General features: G+C 39.3%; 1 protein-coding gene across 3 annotated transcripts in view; it reads left to right on the forward strand.

Moving 5' to 3' along the window:
• The window catches only part of LOC126864034 (protein rhomboid), a 500,063-nt gene that overhangs the window by 458,829 nt on the left and 15,715 nt on the right, over nt 1-25,519 (forward strand). For all 3 annotated transcript variants that reach the window (XM_050614953.1, XM_050614952.1, XM_050614954.1), the window contains 2 exons: nt 930-1,072; nt 17,819-17,931. In XM_050614953.1, the coding sequence (XP_050470910.1) occupies nt 930-1,072; nt 17,819-17,931 (256 nt within the window). The remainder of the gene's footprint in view (nt 1-929; nt 1,073-17,818; nt 17,932-25,519) is intronic.

Here is a 25,519-nt window from a genome sequence, read left to right on the forward strand (position 1 = left end):
GATTTTAATTTCGATAAAGCTGGCGAAGCACGCAATAAACACCACTCGAGCAGTAAGGTGCGCGCCTGTTTATTTTGAATTAGACGTAGGGACAAGTCGAGTAGTGACCGATGTATTCAAATATTTCTGCGCAATATCGCCGATATATTATATATACAACGTTATGAACCGGGGCACAATGTGTATAATGCAACGGCAGATCACCAAAGATCTGTATCCGCAATATCCTTTTATGGAAAGATTCCCTTCTCTGTCGAGGACCAGAAATATACTTACGCGTCTTTGGCTTGGAAAACGGACAACGACGTTTTGCCTGAAAGCACGTCCAAGGGATGTCCAGTTTGATAAGCAACGTGTCGATAATGGCTGTTATTGAGATATGTATAATTTTGTGTGTTAAACTAGATTGGCCGCGTAGTAGTGACACGCGTATGTGAATATGAGTGTGTGGAAGTACGTGTGTGCACGGCGTCTCGAGAAACAAACGAATGTAACTGTTCCGTTGGCAGTGTGGTATGGAAGATGCTGAGACAAAGAGAGTGCAGAGACGCGTGCAAATGTATATCGACGAAGATCCTGGAAATCCTTTATTAAATAAATCTAAAACTATTTTAATATGAATTCTAAGTGTAACCTCAGTGTCCCTTTACTTTTATTTCGGCGATTAAGATCCACGATACGTTAATTACGGAACGTTATATCACGGTACAATATATTTTTCAACTTAATTTTCCTATACGTGGCGATTCTAAATTCGCGGTACAAGCGAAGCGGAAGAGAGATTCTATGGCTGGATATAAAAGGAAAATCGGGAATAATAAAATTTGATTGGCATTTCCGCGCTAGTAAGAGACGAACGAATTTATTACTCGATAAGATAGTTAAATGACAAAACGATGAATTAATCTTTCGTGAATTTATGCTTGCAGCTGGGTTTCTTCACGTATTACACGGTGGCGATGGGAGAGGTGAATCCTTCGGGGCCAGTACCGATCGACAGCGTTTTCATTTACAGACCGGACAAACGTCTCGAGCTCTGGAGATTCGCGTTCTATATGTTCCTTCATGCTGGGTAAGTTAAATCAAAATTTCCAAAAACGAAGTAATTTGTTTTCCCTTTCGTGTAAAAGAGCATCCGTTGGTCGCAAAAATGTTAAGAAATAAAGTGTATTTTTAAGGAAACGACGATTACGAAACGTCTCATACTTTTGTAATTCTTTGTCATATTCTAGGAAACATATATGTAGTTTATTTGAAAAGGAAACACAGAACTTGGCTTCTTTTCCGACAAGTCGGAACATACCGTTGTTTTTTCCTTTTCTTTTTTTTTTTTTTTTTTTTAAGTAAAATTTTTATTTGAAACAAAAATTGGCCTTTACCCGGAACAAACACTTTTTTTTAACGATCTGTTCGACCTACTACTTTGAATGTCACGCTAGATACAACGACAAAAATTCCACGAATATCACACTGATATCGTTGATACTACGTTACACTGGGTCTTATCGAATATTTTTTAATAAAAACGAATCGAAATGTCAGCGAAATATGTGTTATCGTTTGTCGATCTTAACTCCTTTGACGTTAATCGGGATCCTTTGTAATATCGATTAAACAGCAGTATGTTAGCGCCGTTGTTTGCCGAACAACGAAATAAAATGATAAAATTATTGTCGTTGTAATATACCGTCGAGTTTCATTAGAGTCGGGCTTCGTCGTGACGATACTATTTTTAATATTAGGTAGATATTCGTTACGTTCGACTGCAGAATGAAATTTCACGACGATTATTGGAAAATGCGGAAATTGAAATTCACGACGCATTTGTCAAAAATGTCCGGGTAAATTTGTGTATCAGGAGGATCGTTTAAATCGCCGGCTATGTTTCTTTGACGTATGAAACCTTTGTGCTGAGTTAACTCGTTATTTATTTGCTAGTTATGTTGCGTTCAAAATGCAGCTTTCAGTATCGCGTTATTTTCATATGATGATAAACTTGTCATATTTTCGTCTTCATTTTTCTGATAAAGTAGAAATGTAAAAAATAGTGAAGACAAAAAAGGCAAAATGATATGCTATTTGTTTAAAAATAAAGCATTAGATATAGGATGTATTGATTGCTGTATTAATTCGTTCGTTCGACGTGAACTAAAAACTAATATGAAAATAAAGTAAAATCATCTTGTATTATCGAAGAATAATGAAAGAAGGATAATGAAAGATTATGGTTCTCGATCCTAAACAACTAACGTTTTACTCGCATTTTTTAACGAATTTATTAGATTGTTCCAAAAGTTTCTTTCGTTTCAAAATAAATCCTAACTGCATTTTATTCTATTACTACAAAATAGATCGCGCGTAATTCAATAAAATAATATAAAACGAGGAATGTTACGCATCTAATATTTCCTTGTGAAACGACAGAAACTTTCGAGACAACCTAATATTTACGACCCTCTAGTTCTCATAAACCAAACAATAACTAACAGGGAACGAAATGTTTTCTATCATACTACGTTTTCATTTTGTTGCAAAATAGTAAAGCTATCGATTCTAACATCTGCCTAGTGCGCGACTAAAATAAAATTGATTTATTGGAAAACGCTCACGCGGTATAAGACTACTTTTGCAAAAGTTTCACATCACTCAACATGACAACGGAATTATACTCTCTTCCTATCGCGTGTAACTAAATAATTTTCTATTCAATTTCCCAAACAAAATCCATACTAACTATTTCTACTCTCTTGTCATAATTTCCATAAACCAAGTAACATCGTGTATCGTCGAGCGTTGGCGGAGATCTCAAGGAAGCGCGTCAACGGGAATCGTAAATTCCCGTTACGATATTACAATCGACGTCACGAAACTGATCGATCCTCTATTTCGTTTAAGATAATAGAGATAGTTGAATTAATTATAACGCTGAGGTAACAGGTTATAACGTACTCTTTGTTCTTTCTTTCTTTTTTTCTTTTTTTTTTTTATTTGGTAGACTATTTACAATCAATTCTCATTGCGAATTATAAGTAAATTCTTTTGGCATGGTACTATAACTTCGATTATAATAGTTTATAATATGTTTGATTCTAGTTGAATCTAATGCTTCGATCTAAAGGGTATTGTCTTTTTAGTCTGCGTGATCCGTCGTGTCAAGTAGTTGGGTAACTAACAGGGCAAGATGCTTACGCTCCTTTCGTATATATATATATATGTTAATTAGATGAGTTATCAAAAGTAGATATAGTTAATGAACATATGTTGACTGAGATAAAGTAGTGAACCCAGTTGAGAGCAGAGATGTTGACTGATCTGTAGAGTCCTACGACTCCAGTAAAGTTCGGTTGTCACACGCTCAAGAAGACCACCCGCTCAGAAACAGTAATAGGATAGGCTAGACATCCTGCACACCACAGTCGTTGAAACAATAACCAAATAGTAACGGAATAGACGCTTCTGAGATACACCAGACGACAACCTCTCCAGAGGGACTAAAACCTCGGTATAAAAACCCTCCAAAATAGACGCTCGCCCAGTCTGTTAAAACATTTTGGATCAGTCTCCTGCAACACTTTAATCATTCTGTTGTAACACTTTGACCAACCGTCACTCGGTTGGATTCGCATAATAAATTCTATTATCACGTACAAAGTTCAATTTCTTCATTTTATTCGCGAAACGTTCGGACTGCCACGCGAGGAGATCACCGGCGATCTATCGGTTTCGTGATTTCTTGCGTCTCTGACGTGACACTCACTGTCGCAGAGGAAAACTCTTGCCGAGTGTTGATCGCCCCACCACCGGTCGCTTACGGGTGAAAATCCCTGGTACATCTTGACTCGAAGAGTCAATCGAGATGTAGATCGAAATGTTTAGTTTTTCGGCAGTTCCCTATGATTATTACGGTCCAACTAATTATATTGACGTAGCGAGTGACCGCCTGGACCGAGGGATGGATTCCGGGCTACGCAAAGAGTCAGCGGACGAAACGTATCGAACGAGAAAATAACAACGTTTTGTTACGAAACCGATCGTCCAATTAAATCGGCAACAATGCATAATCTGGCGTAATTATAACCGTATTATCATATTCTGCGATAATATTCGGACTACAGATTTGACGCACGCGAAGAAAAAAAGAAAAAAAAGGGAGAGGGTGGACAGTTTGAAATTCAGATGGCGCGCAGAAGGAAAGTGTCACGCGTGACAAATTGGACATTTTGCTGGCCACTTTTCTCGATTGGCCGCCCTTCGCCGTGAATACGCCCGATGCAATTCTCGCGTTAATCCTTGACGCTAATTTCCATCCCCTTCCCAGCGGCGACAGCGAATCACGTTGCAATCTCCTTCGGTCGACGCGAATCGAATTCAACAATCGTCCCACGAGTCAAATGGAATTACGTAAATGTTCCGGCACGCGGCTGCTACCACCATCGAAAATACGCTTTTCTCCACTTTTTCTCTCGCTATCTTTTCAGCAGAACATCGTTCAACTGTTTACTCGCCCCTATCGTCCTTCTCTACCTCCTTGCTTCCCATCATTTTCACGGTCCAAGCGAACACCTTTTGCGAACGTGTCCGAGCTTCCTGTATGTTGAGTGTATTTACACCGATACAATGAAGAATCGTAATTCGGATAGTAAATTAGAGATGAAAATTAGGCGAAATTAGGGAGGATGGATGTTGCGTTAACAATTGAATACGTGAAAATCACTGGAAAAAATGCCGAGCAAGTACGTTGTTGTTGATTTTAACTGATTTTAACATTCGTGTTTTAACGTTCAAGTTTAATTAATCAGTCAGTTTCAATTGAATCGTCGGAGATGCCGAGGATGTAACCATTAGGGCAAGCAATATTTCGAAAATTTTGAAGAGAATGAAAAAATACATTGATGGAAAGTAGAAAGAAAGACAATGTTGGTAACGTGGATCGATCGACAGTGCACTAAATTTTAAAATATGCTTCTCTGTTGAAAAAGAAAAAAAAAAAAAACAAAAAGTACGAAGTCATGTCCTGTTCTGCTTTTTTCCGCTGTAGCAAAAATTGTACGGTGAAGGGGATTGTATTTTATTAATGGCAGCATAAAGAAGCGTTGAAAGACACGCACATAAGCGTCTCGACGCTTATATAATATTCTAGCTTCACCCTTCTCTGGCCAACCCTTACGAGGCTAAAACAGAAACGTCGATGATCGACAAAATTTATTCGACCAAATTATAAATTTACAACGCAACTTCGTACGGACACGCGCGCCACGTACTGGACGCTGTAAAATAACAGGGGAAACGCGAAATAGAAACTCATAACGTTTTAGATCGATTAAATCCTAAAAGTGTATACTGTACGACGTCGATTATTTTAAGGATGAAAATTATTTGAATACCCATTGTTACGTACGGTGTTTCGGTATATTGTTTTACGAAGAGAAATTTGATGTGCTTTTCAGATAATTTATAACAAAGGGATGTTAAATCCGTTTTCAATGTACAAAATAATATTCGTTTTATCAATCATTTCCTTGACAATAATTCATTCGTTTCGAAAGTAGCTTTCAACCGACTCTCTTTGAATGTTTATCAGACGTATCGTGCGCGCTAATCAATACTTTCAGGGAATTAATGATACGAGTTTCGGTTTTTCATAATATTCCTCTTTCGATGTTTTACGCGGATATTGAAAACGTATGTTATAATAACGCTGCTACGCTATTTGTTGCGCGATAAAAGCACGAAATTAGATAAAATATAGAATCGCATAAAGCAAAATCGAATCACCAGTATCGATATAAACCTTTTCAAACAACTTTGTGGTATGATAGGTTCAAAAACTATATATCACGAGTGAAATAATCCTGAAACGTGCAATTGTATAATTCCTCTCTTGCAATTCTCAACACGCAAATGCATCGTGAAATAATTTCGAAACGATCTTTCAGCCAACTCATAGACAAAACGAATCATTTACATGCATTGGTCTAATCTTTTTTATCCTACTGATTTTTCGAAGAATATCAGAAATATATTTCAAGTTACTTTCTCGAAGAAACTCGCAGACTAATGTTTTAATTCTCCCTCGCCTACGAACCTTTAAATACTACCCGTTATTTTATGAAAGGTGTAAACGTCGCCCCCTATGATTCACATATACACTTTGCCGCGTAATAACCATTAAATATGCATAAGTTGAATGCAGGTTCACAGGCACAGTTACGCGAAACGTTCATCCACCAGTCACTCGTACCATAATACGCAATACTCGTCCGTATGAATTTTTAAACTCATTCGCGTTAGAAATATAACTTCGCAGGTGCCTTCTCGATTCCTGTTCGTCGCGCTCCTTCCAAAACGATAGCATTCTTTTTTCCGTGTTCGCTTTTTCTCCACGACGATAGTTCTTTCTTGGGAGTGTAACGCACGCGAGAAACGTCCGAACGATAGAACGAGAGGAACTGGCGGCGAAGTTTTCAACAGCGAAGCTCTCTAAATTATTCATGGAAACGGCAGATAAGGCGACCATTTTCCCTACGTGCGTATGGAAACAGCGATAAGAGTGACCCGACGTTTTCCCATAGAACCCGCGTGCTTTCCTCGCTCCCTTTTCTTCCTTTCTCTTTGTTACTTCTCTCAGCCGCCATCGGTCTTCTCAAAAACCACCTCTCTCGTTGCCGAGAATATTGCGATATCCTAGTTATTAATGCGCGAAAATATATCTCTCCACCCCGATGAACCTCCTCCACGATCCATCTTCGTACCTGAACCCGACAACTTTCAGCGGATCATCGCGAATATGGATTGTTCGCGAGATACGATGAGTTCGTGTTGCCAGTCTGACTGCTTGTGGTGTGCGATTTCAACGATTCGATATGACGTTTGCTCTTTGAAATAGTTCACTTTCCTTAGATGTTAGTATATTAAGTAACAGCAAACGATTACCAAGGGATTAGTAGCATTTCTAAGAATTATCACGCAGTCGACACTCGTAGCTTTCGCCGATCTTCGTCTTCCATTGATAATTCAGGAGCTCGAAACAAATACGTTTTGACTTGTCGTCGAGTGAAAATTGACTGGTTTTTATAGAAACGTTCATCGTGCTTCTACAATTTCGTTATTCGAACGAACGTGGATGTTCTGTAGCGATATAATTATTAAGTAGGCAACTAAGTGTCATTACCACCTAACGACATGAGCAGCAATTACTTAGTTGCCAACTCTATATATATATATATATTGTATTGTGCGATACGATGAAAATTGCGTGAAAAATAGTTGAAACTATTAAACAGAGATTAAACGTGTTTTGCCACGAGCCTGTCATTTTTATTTCTTGTCATAAATAAACTATCACGATTCCAATAACGTCAATAATAGCGATCATTTTTGTAAAATCAAACAACGTTAAAAAAGATAAAAAGAGAAAAGAGATCAGGGGATTACTCTCACCAGGTGGATGGAAAAAAGCCGAGCAAGGAAACCGTCGATCACCTTAACGGAAGAAAAGGGAACACGGTGTATTTATCAAAGTTCCAACAAGCTGCAATTGTAGGCACGTTTGAGAAAGCGTAAAATCATACTGGGTGAAGTAGGAATACGTATCGCGTTGGTCGAAAGTTCAGATAGAACACACGGACGAGAAGTTTTGAATAGAAACGAGCGTGGAAGTTTCGAAACGATTCTAACTCGCGATAATATCCGGAAAATAAAATGAAGTGCAATTAAGAAGCAGAAGGTGCATATGCTCGCGCGCGTATGTGTGTGTGTGTGTGTGTGTGTGTGTGTGTGTGAGTGAGTACGCGAGATCGACCAGAACTGTAACGAAGAAAACCTTGTAATTTCTTTACGATTCAACTTCCGCGATAGCTCTCGACCAATTATTGTACCAATTGCACGAAACATTCATGAACTTCGATAAGAAATTTTTCATAGCAAAGAAGATTTCGATAACGAACGAACTGCTGTTCGTATGGCCGCGCTTTACTTGATTTATATCAACGATACATAAATGTTGTTACAATGTATGAACTAACTAATAATGGCAAACTAATGGTCGAGATTAATATCTGCTATCTTTTCTTGAAATTGACACTCGGCCAAACGAAACGCGTTAATTTCGCTTCTTTCGGATGTAACAAAAATACATTGACCAATTTCGATGAGAAAATTTGTACGATAAGTAATAAGATTGTTTTTAAATTTCGAGGTATCGATAAAAAGTGGAAAGTGTTTGCGGAAGATTAGAAGAAAGAAATTTCGTTAAGATCCGATGTAAATGTCCATCCGTTACGTGTAATTCGATGGTAAGGTAAAAAGATAGCCTGGTAAATTATCTAACGTTGCCTTATCTCTATCCCATGCTCGATTCTTCTCCTCTTCTCGACGTGTTATCAAACGCTTCTCGTTATTAATGCGAAAAGCGTCCCGCGATTTTCAAGACGTTTTTTATTACTGCGAACGATTTTATAGCGGTCTACGTCTCTGGAATATCTAATATACGTAATACTCCATTGAAGGATATTTTACGCACACGATCGGTTCTACGTTAAAGAAATGTGCTTTATTTCTGTTCTCTGTACGTTCCTTCTTATATTTATATATACCAAAAACATTTTTGCTATTACAGCGACAAAATATTTTACTTAAACGACAGGATATCTTATGATTCGATATTTTAGTGATATTGGATAAAATAACGCGTTAACATGTCCATATATCTTTGCATTCGTCGAAGAGCTAATACTTTGGAATTTTATCGTTTTAATTCTACTGTTCTTCTTCGATCTATATAACCCAAAATGGCTGTTGTATATTTATTAGAATACATATAGTTTTGAAATACTTGGAAATATCGAAACACCTCGATGTAACTCTATTTTTGTATATTCCACTCTTTTTACGAACAAAAAAGATATCTGAAAAATTATCGCAGAAAATGTCGCAAGTTTGAAGAACACAACTTGGAACAATGTATTTTTTAACTATATGCACGTGTAACACACTCAGGTACAAGAACAAAATTGATTATTTTAAAGGACAAAGGTTATGAAACGATCGTGAGTGGAAAAGACGAAGCTCCGTTCGCCAAAAACGAACCTGCTCGCACATATTACGGAAGTAATCTCATCCATCCGCTGGAAAGTTTCAGTCTAAAGCAAGTTTCCATGGAATGGTAAAATCTTGAAACTTGCGCGACCTCCAACTCGAACAATGTCTTTTAAACTGTCGTCGAAATACGTTGAACATTTGGAGCAACGAAAGGAAACGTCCCAAACGGCAAGGAATCGAAAACCCCTGGTTTCAGAGGCGTCTTGCCGCCGAACACCGAGTTTAACCTGCTTGTTATCAATGTGAAAGGTGTCTCCTGTCTTTCAGAGGCGTATCTTTCAGGTAGTTTCGCGACCTGCGACGTACAGATACGAGGGGACGAGCCGTGAGAAACGTTGAAGCCGAGAAAAATCGAGACAATCGTGGTAATTGCAGGAAGTGAACACGGCACACCGTTGGAACAGACAATGGTATCGCGCAGTTCGCGAAAATACGAGAGAACAAGTATCGTCGAAAGGATGTTTCCGTGCCACGTTCGCGAATAGAAACCTTTCCGTGATCCTTACCTAAGAAATACCTGAAGGTTTTTCAACATTCTGTAAATCTATTCGCGGATAATAGAATCGAGACGGGGGCTGATACGTAAAATATCATTCTGATTCGATCAATGATATAAAAATATTCTTCGTACAACGTTTGTCGTCTCTTATGCTGCGCTTTAACCCGATTTCGATAATTCAGTTCGAATCTCTTTCCGAATGTTTCTTAATTCTCTGTAACATCGTGTAATATCTAATTGCTAATAATAATAATAATAATAAAAGTGTGTAATTATAATTCACTCCAGTTTCTACATTTTCTAAATCGTATCTTCTTCGTCTGGGTATCGGTATCGTTCTCGTTTGATCAAACGATTTGTTTACACCGACCAAAGTATAGAAATGTACAAAATATACAAATAGCGCGAAACGTTCGAACAGAAGAGAAGGAGAGGAAGCTGCGATAAAATTCTCATAGACGATAGAAAAAATCCATCTTGTCAAAACTGTGGTATAAGTTCTCAGAGGTGTAGGTATACGTGTTCGTTCTACCCTTCGTTGATATTCCTCTTATAAAAATGCAACCGCCAGTTGAAAACCAAGGCAGACGCCGAGAAATGAATAAATTCCTTCGGAAAAATTCATTTCGGGGAAGAAGTGTCTGCCGGCTGGAGGAGATGCAGGACGCACCCTGCTGTTCTCGATGATCATCGCAGGACTTTTGCGAGGATGAAATTGAAAGAAGACAGTGTGGAGCGGCAGAGGATAACATCGACTCGATTTAAATAACGACGTCCATCTTGCTGGTCCGTCGAATCGTCCGCGTGGATCCTTCGTTCACCGACAACCCAATGGCGAGACATTATGCATGCCCGACGAGCAAAACCATTATGCGAAACTCGTTTAATGTCGTCTAAATGCAGAAAAGAAGGCCTCGTCCTTAATACCTTCGACCCTGTCGTTGTTCCTTGCGTCGAGACGCGTCACGTGGTAACGGAAACTTTTGCTTCACCCTTCCGACGTACGGCATTATCATACGGGGATTTTGAAGGAACAGATTGTGGATTAAAGGAACGGGTGCTACGGGTAATTAAGATTAGGCTACGTCTACCGCATACACTTGCCCGTCGTGGATTTCTTTGCTATCTTTGAAGTCAAGATTTTAAGACGCGATTTAATACGCAAAATTGTGTCGCTTTTTAACAATGCGTAGCTTTTGTTTTCCTCGAGAAATTTACTCGAAACCAATGTATCTTCACTGGTTCATGTACGTATAATCTGAAGAAGATGTTATAAATCGAATCTCTTCGTTAGACTATGGGATTTTGCGCATTTATATACAGGGTGGTTGGTAATTGGTAGTACAAGCGAAAAGGGGATGATTCTACGCGAAAAAAGAAGAAAATATAGAATAAAAATTTTTTTTTTAATTTTTCCATCGAGACAACGATCCACAGTGAGATCCGTTATAACGTACCGCACGCGTACCGAGCGAAAATTCAAAGTCGATTTTCTCGAAAACAAAGCCTCGAACGAAAAATTTTTATTCTATATTTTCGACTTCTTTTTTCGCGTAGAATCACCCCCTTTCCGCTTGTACCACCAGTTACCAACCACCATGTATAAATTAAGGATGCAAAGAATATACAAAAATACTTTGACATTATAAGATTTGCTATTCTAGAAGCATAGAAAGTTGGTTATAACGTTTTTCAAGAAACAAACCCCAGCGTAGGTTCACTCTCTTTCAATCGTATTCGCAAAAACTCGTTGCTTCTGAAACAAAGTAGGAATCGTCGGTGAAGCTTCTAGTTTTATAGGACGATTTTTCAATCAGTAATTTTTCAACGTCAAATCATCGTCGTCGTAATACGGTGTTTCAAGGAGAAATTATCCAATTCCAAGGAAGCTTAGAAACTTTATTCACGAAACGTGAAGTTTCCAAGGTACGGAAGCTTTCCAATTCGTAATTGTCAGCGGTTGAACATCGAGTGGTCGTCAGAGCCATCGGTCGAACATCAGATTAGACGATAAAGCGATAGAATCGAAACGAAGATTGTTTGGAGCGGAAAGTTGACGATAACAGGCCGTGGAAAAGTAGGCGAGCTGCATCGGCTCGTTATTAGAAATCGTAGAATGCTGAGACATCGGCGTGGGCAAACTCGGCCACGATTCAACGATAAGTAAGAAGTTTTCGATACGTAATTAACTACTAGCAAGTAGTTAGACCGACTGACGACATTGCGACTCTGGAACGTTCGAGTCAACTTGCTGAAACTCCACCTTCCGCCTTTATCCCGTTGCTCAGCGGCGAGCTCGCATTCAAATCGGTTTCGCTCGATAATCCTTTTAATCGTTCCGACCATCTCCTTTTGTCGCTCGCCTTTTATACCGATTTCGGGTCGATTCGATCGCTCGAGCAATCGTCCCGTGCGAAGCAAATGCAAGAGGAAGAGTTCGAAGATATCGAAGCTTAGCCGTGGCGAATTATAAGCTCGAAAAGAATTTTAATATACGATAAGAATGAAAAATTGTAATTATTTCTTATTCTTTGTTAAAATTACAAGAAACAGATACATTGTTTTATTCTATCGACTGAAAACGATACTCGAAGAATCGAAGTGGCGATAATTAAAAATCGTATCTGATTAAAACCATGGAATGCCACAGACGATGTAAATCGTAGACGAGGAAATTATGATATTCGATTTCGGATCGATTCGATCGTTCGAGCAATCGTCCCGTGCGAAGCAAATGCAAGAGGAAGAGTTCGAAGATATCGAAGCTTAGCCGTGGCGAATTATAAGCTCGAAAAGAATTTTAATATACGATAAGGATGAAAAATTTTAATTATTTTCTATTCTTTGTTAAAATCACAAGAAACAGATACATTGTTTTATTCTATCGACTGATACTCGAACTTTTCTATCGAACGATACTCGAATAATCGAAGTGGCGATAATTAGAAATCGTATCTGATTAAAACCATGGAATGCCACAGAGGATGTAAATCGTAGACGAGGAAATTATGATATTCGATGTCGCAGACAAAGGAATCTGTACTTTGTAAGAAAAACCGTAGATTAAGTATCGTTTCTACTTCCAGAAATCCACAAGAGAATATCGAAGCGTACACTATGAAATTTCCATAAAGAGAGGATTAATGTATCTCTTTCCGTCTACAGAGTCCAGGGAATTAAAAGAAGGAAGTAAAATACGCGATATTACGTATTCCTCGAGAAATTCTAATCGTAAGAAGAAACTTGAAGATTTGCCGCGCGATCCAAGCGGTCGGAACGAATGAACAGTCACTTATAAGTTACTTTTCTAATTAATCACTGTGTTTCTGTAATTACCGTTGTTTCGAGTGCTTGGTAGTCGCGCGGAGGAAGACACAATTTCCTTAATGGTATACAGCGAGTGTTCGCTTTATCGTGGACAATTTAGACCACGATACCTTGATTACCAGCAACCACGTCGACGACTAGTTGGCCAAGAGAAAATGCAAGACGATTTATCCGCTGAATACTACCAAATAGTCGTTCTAGAGGAAATCCAAGGATTTGCGATAATTTATAGTCGCGAAATCGATGGATCGATGCGAGCAAGCAGAAATTGAAAGATTACCGAAATCTGATTATTCTGATATTACGAAGAAGATGCAACGTTCTGTGGGTACGGTGCTTAATGTACGAACAAATTTTAAAAGAACTTGTCGAAAGATAAAACGCGACATGAAGCAAAGTTTTCTTCGACTACGAAACGACCGATAATTCGCTATGAGAGCGAAATAAAGCTTTTGCGAACGAGAAGCAAGAATACGCGAACGTATGAAAAGAGAGAAACTGTTGATTACGTAAAAAGAAAATCAGACTACGGTTTGCTTGAAAATACGAGAACATGGCGGAAGCTGATCGCGACTGATCATAAGAATAACTAGATATTCGGATGCAATTTGATCGAGTTTGTCAGTCGCTATACGTACGTATATATCTTCAAACGGTTGTTCCTGAGGGAATTATAAACTTCACGGTTGCTTTCGTTCTCGTGATCCCGTTCATATTCCTGGAAAATCACGGCGATCGACTAGTACGTAAAATCCGTGCGTTTCAGCGTTAATAGCGTTTTAGCATTTAAACGACGATATTATTCGAGTCACGACACACGAAACGTTTCTAGACAGAAGAGGGAAGAATTCAGAGGAAGTTGAACGAGCGCAGAAGGGGGTAGCGGTTTCAGTTAATTGGATAGCAATTAGACGAATTCTCCGTCATTGTCTTAGTGGACGAATTACACCGGATTGTCGGCTCTCAGTTCAGCTGAAGGATGATCCTGCCTGATCGAAATTTCTATCTCGCGAATACGAATGACGGATGGCGGTCTTTCCTTCCATCGCAAAGCGAGGGTATCTATCCTCTTGTCTTATCGTTTCTACCCTCCTTCTATCCGAGCTGTCCTAGACAGCGAACAGCCTTCCAACTTCCTTTTTGCATGCTCCATTTCGTGGATTGCGTACTTTCGACGAATTGATGCCTACGTATCCTTCCGCTCACCCCCCCCCTCTCTCTCTCTCTCTCTCTCTCTGTGTGCATTTGTGGAATTGTTCCATGCAGCTGGAAACGTCACATTTTTACCACGAACGTTCTTCAAATCGTCTTGAAACGCGGAAAAGTCAAGGTGTTAAAGGATGATGAAAAAGTAGGTCGTTTCCTTGATGTTTTATTCTGCTTGGCTATTTTGTTTGGTGGAATTTCGTTTGGAATTTCGTGCGGCTTTTAGGTTCGCGAAAATATTAGCCGTATGCAGAAATATCTGTGAATTTATGTTCTGTAAATGGCGTTTCGTTTATTTGCTATTATCCCAGCGTGCGATACTCGAGGATAGATTCATAAACGTTGCGATGAGTTCTGATTAAATTTGTTCAAAGTTTCCAAATTTTTAATAAACGGTAATACGTACGAAACGTTCGCAGGAAGACAAGGTTTAAGCTACGATCAGACCAAACGACCAACAGAGCATTCGCTCGTGCTCGTTAAACGTAAACGCTTATCGCGCAATCTGTTCGTAAATTCATTTGTAACTTCACTACGGATTGTTATAAATTTGTAAGAAATTTATATAGATGCAAAATTACAAGAAATGTACATAAAATATCCAAATCCAAAGTATAGCGCCTGGTGTAATACTGAAGCAGAGAAAACGACTTTCTACCGAGGTTTTAATTTTACAAATATATTCTCGAAAATATAAATTTGCATAGAAATTCGCGGTCTATTCGCGACCATCGAACACGTACTTTTGTAGCAATTTAGAGCATTCGGATGTTCGATTCTCCATTCGGCGAGCAATTGCCAAACGGCGAAAGAACGCTCGTTTACGCTTTAATTCGAAGTAAAGTGGGCTAAGAACGAGCATCCGCTCGGTTGGTCTAAACGCGTCTTAACTACGACGAGAGAAACTGGAGAACAGAGTTCAGCTGGCTGATCCGTAAATCGAGTCGACCGACTAAAACGTGAGCCTATTAAGCGCGCTGTTTGCATCCTCGACGAGTCTGAAGCATCGTCGTCGCGCGTCTAGTTTCGCAACGCGGTCGACGCGCCGAAGAATGCGATCGAGACGCTCTCGAACAAGTTCACGGGCGCCGTTTTCTCGTCTCGCTTCGGAACGTGTGCCACGCAAATCGAGCCAGACAGCCTGTGATTAGGTCACCGCGAAACCGCCTGCTGGAATTCCAACGGTTCTTCGCGAACGCACTCGGCGAATAGGAAAGAAGCAAAGCCGAGCCGACAGGCTTTTAACGGAAAAACGGTCTGCTTGAAATACTAAAGCGGTGCCAGGAGAAAGTAGAGTCGTTCCAAGTTTCAGCAAAGAACGTATATAGAAGGAATATGCCGTGGTAAGAAGGCAAACGTTTCGTATCGTCGTAAAATCGACGAAATGTTTGACTGAAACTTCCCTACTTTCACATTTAACGTATTAGTTCGCTTTTGCGCTGTTTCGGACGACAATCGACGAGCTTCCTAGCGAAAGGTCCCATAAAACGGTGGATCGAGTCGATCGCGGTGGAGGTTTCAGTCGTCAGTTTTCAAATATCACAGCTACAGTCACTACGAAAAGCATTGGCACGCTATTGTATCTATTACAGCATCTACGTACTGATTAATTAGGTCCAAGTACGTATAGCAAATTTCGTGTGAATCGTGGTAGAGCATATTCGTAGGAATATAAGAGTCTGATATTTTAAGAATGAAACGTAGATTCTGATAAGAAAATGCTTGCTTGTAAAATCACGCGACGATACTTTGCATAGTCGCTGTAGGTTTGGATCGACGATCGAGACATCGATAGGAAACTCTAACATTTCATAGTGCGAGTTGTCCAAATCGCTGTTAACGTCACTGATTTTTATAAAACGATGAAAAACACCGCGAAAGAAGCAGGACAGACACGATTGTTTGTTCGACTTTCGAGAACTGCACTGTTGAGAATACAAATATCAACTAGTATAACGCTTATTACGAATTATCTGTAATCCTGATTGTCAGAACGACGCGTTTCACAGCGCGATGAAGAAATTTGTAGAAATTCTGGTGCTCTTTCAACTTGCTATTGTATAAATATAAATAAACCGAAGAAAATCACACGAATAATTCACAGAGCGTAACAAACCAAGCTTGTATTTACTTCGTGCAGGCACGATATGATTTTCTTTTTACGAGCAATAGTTTCGTTCGTTATCGTCGACACAACGAGGATCTTTGAAACGGACGGAGTTGGCGAGGCACTCGGTGTAGCCGGCATCTTTCGTTCCAACGAGATTACCCGTTCGTCTTTTCGTTGTAATTAGTTGGCGAAAGCTACGGACGAGTTGAGAAAGAGATTGCAACATGGTCGAATTGGGAATTGAATATGAGAGACGAAGGGAAACTGGGTGAATCGCGTCAAACGAATGTTATCTCGTACAGCGTTCCCGCGCTGCCAACCGGAGCAGATAAGCTCGATCATCTTCTCTTCTCGCGGCGAAAGTTTCCAAGGCGTCGCCAAGATAAAATTCATAATTGCTTTAATTTCGTCGTCCGCCGTTGTCATTGCGATAGTCGTGGCACGGCGAGCCGAATTTTCCAGGAAGCATCGCCGATCCTATCGTTGCTTCGGCTCCACTTCCGCTTTTATCTTTCCCCTAAGTTGCGTACGCGCTTTCAGAAGAAGGGTAATTTTAATTCGCTGCTCTCGGATCTCGAGCGCCATTTCGTCGAGTAAAGTGTGAGCCAAGATAGTCGTTTGTCTCCCTTAATTTAAGAGGTACGGATTAATAATCACCTGCGAGTGTCTATTAACACTTGTAGCGAGTTAGGCTGGCGATAAAGCTATCAAGTATAGCCCTTACCGAGGTGTTGGAACCCTTGATTTACGATTAATCCGAATCTGCCGAATTTGAAGAATAATTTGGGGATCCCTTTATAGAATAAATAACGTTGTTTTTTTTTTGTTAGTTCTTCTTTTACACTGCAAAAAAAAAATTAAGAGTTTCCGAAGAAGGATATTACACGGTTCAAAAATGTAACGTTTCTTTTAATCGTAAGATTCGTGACTTACGAAGGAACTTACATGCTTTTGCACAAATTTTCCGAACGTTCGTTCAAACCTCCAATTCATAAATTAAATGTCTGCTAAATTTCAGTGGTATTGCGGGTTTTCGATTTGGAAGTAAGTTTGTTCTCCAAACAAAGTTCGCGTTATTAGAAAGATCGAGCATGGAAATAAATCTCTTAGCTACCTGTGTATCTCGCTAATGCAGGTTTGCGCCACGCCGATGATTACTCGCAATAAAGACTCGCCTGCTAAGTAGATTATAATTCCTCTTAGCCACCAGATTCCAGTATTTCGATAACACGATTGAGAATGAGGCATAATGAAAAACTTTCAAACACGCGAAAATGCTAATGCTATGTCATTTTAAATATGAAACGTATTATCTCATTTATCAATATTTGATATATATTGTAATATCGTCTTATCTGAAAATTACGTAATAAATGATATAAAAATTGCACGTCTATAAACACACCGTGTATGCCGTGTATTTTTAAACCTGCGCAAAATATGACAAAATTTAGAGTAAAAAATTTAACGTCTTTGAAACCAAGCAAATTCTCCCACTACGCTTTTTCTGTAATTAATCTCTCACTTTACTCCGAATGAAATTTACCGTCTCACGAGGATGTGCGCTTGAATTTCAGGTGGCTTCACCTACTATTTAACTTAGGAGTACAGGTGGTCGTGGGACTTCCCCTGGAAATGGTTCACGGAAGTCTGAGGATCGCGGCGGTTTACATGGCTGGAGTTCTTGCCGGTAAGTAATCGCTACGCGTTGCAAATCGCAAAATTTTATTTCTATGGCTAAGTGGAATTTCTCGTTTCGACATCTAGCGACAGTATTCCCAAAATTACACTTTTCTATGCGTTAGGTGTGCATTAAAAACGTTCGTAAATACGACAATTATTACTGACAGTTCGTTTAATACGTTTAACAGATTACACAGTTGACGACTCTCGTTTAGTTTATTCAGAACTGTCAGACTCCGGATTAATTGATTATATAAACTCATGCGTTCGATAATACGGAAATTCGTCACATTCGTATTCGATTAATTCTCGGACATCGTTATAACAAAAGATTAAACACAAGTATCTTGTATTTAACTATTTGGATGTTTTTTTCAAAAATATTTCCAGTTCCAACGGAGATACTTCTGCGCGATAAAATCCTTCGAAAGAACGTTACATCTCGAGACCAGCCTCTTAATCGCTAAAAGTCGACTAACCCATTCTCAAAGAGTCCGAGCTTTATCAAACGCGATATCTTAAACTAACTATTTAAATCGTATCGTGCGCACCAATTCGGAAATAATCGTAATTACGCGTCTAGAGGTAGAGAACAAGCACATGTCGAACGGCACATCGTTCGAATCGAAGCAAACGAACGAAAAATAGATGTAAAGAGAGGCAGCGAATGCGTGGAGAGAATAAAAGGAAGGAAACGACGAGAGAACGTTATCCGTTGTCAACAAAATGCGATTAAACGAGAGCCTCGGTCCAAGTGCATTTAACGCGCCGAGCATTCGCCAAGCCGAGGCTTGTCGATAGCTGCACGCGCGATTATGCGCCGGCATGTAATGCAGTAATGCTACAGAATGCTGGCAACAATATTCCTGAATTTAAATCACTCGGCGATTCTCACCCATATAAATGCCGTTGCAAGCGCAGCTGCAACTGCCAGGCCGCGCGACTCTATTTCTTCTCTGTAACACAATTTGTCCCTCTTTCCATTTGCCGTGTTTCGGGATTTTCCAGCATGGAACGTGTTTTTACTCTCCCCTCCCCCTCCATCTCACCACCCTCCGATCATCCCTCGTTTCCCCTCTGTCACCCTTTCCGAGCATGTTGCGTCGCCATTCTCGTTCGCTCACTCTCTTCTTCTTCCTCTCTCTTTCCATTATTTCGTCCCTGTCGCGTGTAAAGCACGTAGAGAGGGTTGAAGAAAGAGTGAGAGAGAGAGAGAGAGAGAGAGAGTGAGAGAGAAAAGGGAGGCACGCGCGTTTCTCGTGTATCCGTGTATATCCGTAGAAACGCGTGTACCGTTGGTACACGTATCAGGACGAGAAGCAAGGGCCGCACATTCGTGTAAACCTAATTGCCATTTGCATAAATTCGATTAGACTCGGATCCCGGGTTATTAGCAGTCATGAAAGTAAAACGTTGCAAAATAGGGCGCATGAATAATAAACTCCCGCTGGGAGGTCCGGGATACATCGGACAACGTAGATGCCGGGGGATCGTAACGTTCCGCTTTGCCCGGAAACTGGAAACGAAACCAACTGTGGTGACTCGGAATTACGAGAGAGAAATGAACAGAGGAACGGGTAACAGCGAACGAGGAAAGATTTTTTGGCGGCGGATTTTTGGAGTTGCGAAAAAGGACGTGTAATTGGATGGACCATATGGACGCGATGGAATTAGACATTCGTACGTATTTCGTTTGTTTCGTCGTATCTTTCGCATAGTTAGTTTTGATGAAAATGCCAAGTTTGTTACGAACGATTAAAATCGACTGGTTGTTCGTGTCCTGTTTTCTGGAAATTGTTTAACCTTTCGAAAACAATACGACGGAAATACGAAAGTGATATAGAAACGCGCGCTTTTGTCACATACCAAACTTGTTTCTCTTATGTAAAAAGAAAAAAAACGATCTACGCTAACGCTGTAAACCTATAATTTGAGAAAGTTGTCCGGAAAGCTGTATTTTACAGCTACGTTATAACGCATATCCAACCATACAAGAAACAAGAAGTCGAGATCCTGTATAGATCGTAAATTCAACGATAAATTCCAATCTCGCTTTAACAAAGAAAACTTCTTACGTGTTTACGTCTATTCGCGCTTCGAGGCTCGTCCAATTTTCCACGTCTCAATTTACATCGATCAAGAAAGGGGAAAAAAGGCTGGATTTATCAGACAGGACAGAGCTATCGAAATTTTCATTTTGCAGCTTCGCTTAATCATAGACCAGGCGAGAAGGTTACCTCGGAATATTGAATCGCGTAATGAGAATAAAGCGGCACCGTTCCTCGTTCGTCTTTTCTCGGAAGGTCCCCTCTGAAGTAGTCGTCCCTACTGGCTTTCTCCGGAGCCTTCGTAGCTTTCCATGTGAACAGGAGGCGGCGACAGCTTGTCTGAGGCCACCGCGACAAGATTACTTCGTATGCATCGCGGTCGCGCCGATGTAATGCGATTGTAACTAAGCAAGTGCAACGGCATCTATCGCCTTTACCTCGCTTCTCTCTTCCCTTTTTTTTTCCTTTTTCACTTACTCTTTTTTACGATCGATCAATTTGCAGGTTTTTTGCACTTCATGCATTCATAGATGAAATTTAATTATCGTCTAACGTACGATCGCTCACATAATTTAATTATTCTGAATAATTTCTAGAATGAAGATTATATATAGAGAGGTACTTTACATAGAAACTGTAAAATATAGCTTTCCCGGTAGCTTTCTTGAATTTTTCAAACGACTTAACTACGTGCTTTCCTGTCATTGCTTTCGGAATTGAATGTTTTTTAGCCTGCGAGAACACCTCCTTTATTGAATTAATTATACTATATAAACCACTTTTTTCGATGATTTTAAAGCGCACTAGGATTTGAGATTTCGCCAGCAACAAACCGTTTATCATTTATCCACCGACTGACTCGTTAAACTACAACTTCGTCATAGGTTACCAACTATAATTTTGCGCTCTTACCCCAAACGCGATAATCAAAGATTAGATATAAAGATAATAGCAAATACTCAAAGATGTTCGTTCGTCTCGTTACCCAAGAAAATTTATCGATATCGTATCGTAACATCTAACTTGCAAATTGTACAGTTTCGCTAATAACTAACACGGTATTAGATAATTGTGCAAGAAGCTCGAGGCGCCAGAAAGTTCCGGTCGATGGAAGAAAGAAATTCGAAATTCTTAGAAAGATGGAAAGAAAGCGATGCCGAGAGAATAATTTCGAGATAAACCGGCTTAATTTCCACGTAATTTCATTCGTTCCGTCAACGGCCCCGCTTTCGAATTGGCAGCGAGACTTCGTGTCGCAGAATCACCGGCGCCGTGCCGATTGCGTGACACGGACAATTATACGACGGTATCTGCATGTCGTCGCGGAACGTTCCCGTATGCGTGATGCATTTTGCATGCACAACGAGAGACCACGGTATCCCCGATGCTAGACGGCCGTCTGTCTAGCCTTTCCCTTCCTCGAAACCCTTCAGTGCCCGTTATTTGCCCTCCAGCTTACCTTTTCGCTAATTTTCACCCTCGTCTCCCTTTAGACGACTGTTCGATCACCCTTTTTTCTCATCGCGCAGCAGGTACCGTTTCGCTTTTGATGTAATAGACTTTTCCAAACTGAATTCAACGTCGATGGAATTATTAGATTTTTTTTTTATTTCTTTGTTTAAATTTTACAATTTGTCCAGTAGGACATTCGGTAAAATATTATAGCTTAGTGGTATAATAATATAACATGTGGGTGGCTACCCCCAGCGGGGTACCATCTTCGTGTTTGTTAGGTTATATCCTTTGTGGAATTATCAGACGATCCCAGTTTTTAGAAACGTATTTCGTTGTTTTCATTCTTTTTTATTATTGTTATTATTTTTAATGGTTATACGCGTTATATGGCTTAACCGTGATCGTGATGTTTCTATCGTTAACCAAGGTACGTTTCGACGTGTTCATTAAATTTTTCAACGTAATATTCTCGTGATATTAATTTGCGGTTCAAATGGAACGCGTCGATCAAATTTTTTTATCGTCGTTCGCTGGTTAAAAAAAAAAGGCAGCCATTTATTTCAAAGAATATCGAGCCTGTTTTTAAAGCGTACCGTATTGGAAAAATTGCAAAATATGGTACGTGCCGATCTCAATCGTATAGTAAAGATATTTTAGCAATCTTAAAAGCTCCAAAGAAACTAACTTTGGAAATTAATATCGTAAAGATCTTTGTTTATGGCCTCTTTGTTCTCTGTTAGAAAAGCGAAATATAATTTGCTCGAAGTAGAGATCGCGAGAAAAATTCGAAAGATTCTAAATTTTGATTTAAAACGCGGAAAATCGACCGCTTTTTCGTTCTTCTACTTCCTCTCTCTCTCTCTCTCTCTCTCTCTCTCTCTCTCTCTCTCCCCCTCCCTCCCTCCCTCCCTATTTCTCTTTTGTTCATCTTTTTTTCTCAACGAATCGTTGTACTCTATTTCATCCTTTGTCTTTGTCTTTTCTTTCTTTTTTTTCTTTTTGCTTCTTTTCTCTTTTATTGGATTTTCAGGCATTCGTTCGACCTATGCCATTCTATTTGTTCCGTAGTATTTCTCCTCTTTTTCTTCTTTCGGTTTGCGTGCGCTATTGTTCTTTATTCTGGTCGATGCTCCCGTTGATTTGATCAATTTTTTTTTCTATCCCTGTCATCCTTACCGTTTCGTGTTAATTTTATCGAGCTTTTTAATCTCCTCCGCAGTTTCGTCGTTTCCATTCCCCCTCCCTCCTTCGTATTCGTTTTTACGGTCCCCTACGATGTGTGTAATACATGCTCATGAATTGCAAATATCGTCGGTAATATTTTAAAGCAGGGTCCGTTGGAATGTTACTTTGTTCCGTTTGTGCATACATAATTTTTTGTCATATTTATAATATTAACACGAGAGTAATGCGAAAAATAATTTCCATGCTTTTACCCGATGGCTTCATTATCCTTAAAGGGATACGCTCGAATAATGAATTTTTAATCAACCGATACTAATTATCGCTATCGGTGTTCATTATTATTTCAATTCGTTTATTTTCGTTTCACACTACCTGGCCGTATCACTCTGACAAATAGTAATGAATTTTGCAAAAATACAATTCATAATACGTACGTTCGTAATACGATTAAAAAATGTATTCGTGGAAGCAGAGAATAGGAAATTTTCGTTTAATAAGGATCTAGCATTTTACCGAGTAATTCGTCATCGATTCTACGTTCAGACGTAAATTCTCTCGGAACTTTTCCCCTGAACTTTCTACGATATTTATTTAAGTTGCTTAGACGAAATAAACGTTTAATAATGGAAAACGCGGTAAAACTTTACGACGTTGTGATAAAAAAGATAAGGTTGCAATCGTATTCAGCGAATAATTGTCAAATTAGAAATATTTTATCGTAACGACGAATGATCAGCTTGGAATTTTAAATTTCGTAGATCGTAAAAAAATCCAGTTTCGAAGTAAGCTTGTTTGCTTGGAGGCTTCCGCAAAACGCGTTTCATACATAATACCGTGGCAGTTGTATAGTAGCTGGCGAATCTCTATGCTATTTTCTGCCAGGAGAACGCCATCATCGATTTTCCATCGTACTTCGGATATTTGCTCATCAGGAAGCGTAAAATTGAAAATTCCAAGCAACGGCATAAACTTGCGCACAGGAAACTGGAGAAGAAAGTCCGACGTATCGAGTAGATTTTATTTTCTTTCTCCGGTGCAACCGCTGTTTTTCATCTTCTGTTGCGAGCTACCTTTTCTCTGTGCCGTGTTTGTTTAAAGATAGAGGAGGAGTCATTGTAACTCGCGCTTCATACTTCCATGTCAATGCCGTATTCCTTTTTATTATACGCTCGTCTTATGTGTATCATTCGTCGAGCAGAGTAGAATTACAAATTTAAAAACAGATACTACGTAAAATACGTTATGTGTTATTGTTATGTAACATCGAATTAATTGCTAAAATGTAATAAAGAAGCTGCTGCGATAAGAAGCTAGAGCCAACGAATATCAACTCAAAATCAATCGAGTCGAGTCGCTTTTTTAAACGTTCTACAAGTTCATAGTCAAACGATATTCGTAGTAATAAATTTTTGCGTTTTTGGATATGAAACGGTTATCTATTGCTTAAATGCGATTTAAACATCGAAGCTGTCTCCTTGTTGCTGCTCAAACGTTTACGATAAACTAATTACGATAATTAAATCTAAATAGTAACAACACATGTCCGTGGAAAGTGACACGAGCAACTAAAAAGGAGAGCTTCGAGACGAACTAACGAACCGAGAAAATCGAATAGCATGGGAGAAATAGCGAGGGATGAAGAGTTTATTTGGATAGAAAAACCGTAGATGAGAAAACTAACAAGAATATGTAGTTAAATTGGCGTACAGTTAGTAGAAAACAATATTCCATTATTATAGCAATGAAATGTAATATGCTGGAGTGAAGCGTAAAGCGTAAAGAAAAAGAATGTCGGATAGAGCAAACCATATAAAAGTTTATTAAAAAGCACGAAAAGAAAATAGGATGGGCGAATGGTGGAGCCGATAAAATAATCCAAAAAACGTGGAAAAGTTTCGCGCGAAAGGGATGAGAATTAAGCGGGGTAAATGGAACAATGAAAAGACGAAAAAGAAACAACGACGTTGAAGGTGGAAGACTCGTGCAAGGTGGAAGAGAAACAGAGAAAAGGGGGCTTATAGAAGATGAACAATATTCGGTGTGTGTTGTTTCGATAACGACCTAACACCATCGAAAATTCCCTTCGTATTCAGCCTCCGTTTATTCCGCTCCTCTTTAATATCACTTTCGTAATCCTGGTCGCATCTGGCTTATACGCGTACAATACAGTTTAGAATTTTGACATTCGGTGCGGTAAAATGAGCGTATTGCAAGATAGATGGTGGGAGAATATGAATAGCTAGGTATATTATGCTATGTTATTTCAAACTGGTCTACCCGTTTTTAATGGAATAAAAATTTCTATTATTTTTACGTTTTTATATTTCTTTCTACCAGGTATCTCCGGTTTTTAGAAAGATTAAGCGATCATTTTTCTTGCTGCGGAATATTTTTAATTTCAATGCTTTCTGTTCTTTCCTGCTGTTTGCAATTTACTTATTTACTTTTTTTTTTAATTCAAAATACATTAAAAATATATCCCTTCGTTCGCTAGCTACTTATTTAACAACGACAATGACAGATTTCGCGATGAAAGTGATTTGTACAAGCCTCGTACCAAAACGCGTTAACGTTCCCTCGACTCGCGTCCTTCTGTCCCCGTTTTTAATCTTTCTTTTATTGAATTCAAAAACCTAAACGCAGATACCGAGCTATTTTATTAATTTCTTAATACCTGCTACAAAAATCCTTCACGCCGAAAGACAAATACTTCAATTTTTATTGAGACTAGAAAATTATTCGCCATATACTACCTCGACATCTCTAAAATACAGTTTCCCTCTATTGCTACTCTTTCTTATTACGAGCAGTTAGATCAGGAGTCCCGGACGGCAGCCAATACATTCTCCTTTCGTTTTCCCCAGAGCCATAGACTATAGACTGTTTACGTGCCACTGGTTTCACCCT

This window comes from Bombus huntii, chromosome 3 (assembly GCF_024542735.1).
Source record: "Bombus huntii isolate Logan2020A chromosome 3, iyBomHunt1.1, whole genome shotgun sequence".
Lineage (NCBI taxonomy): Eukaryota > Metazoa > Arthropoda > Insecta > Hymenoptera > Apidae > Bombus > Bombus huntii.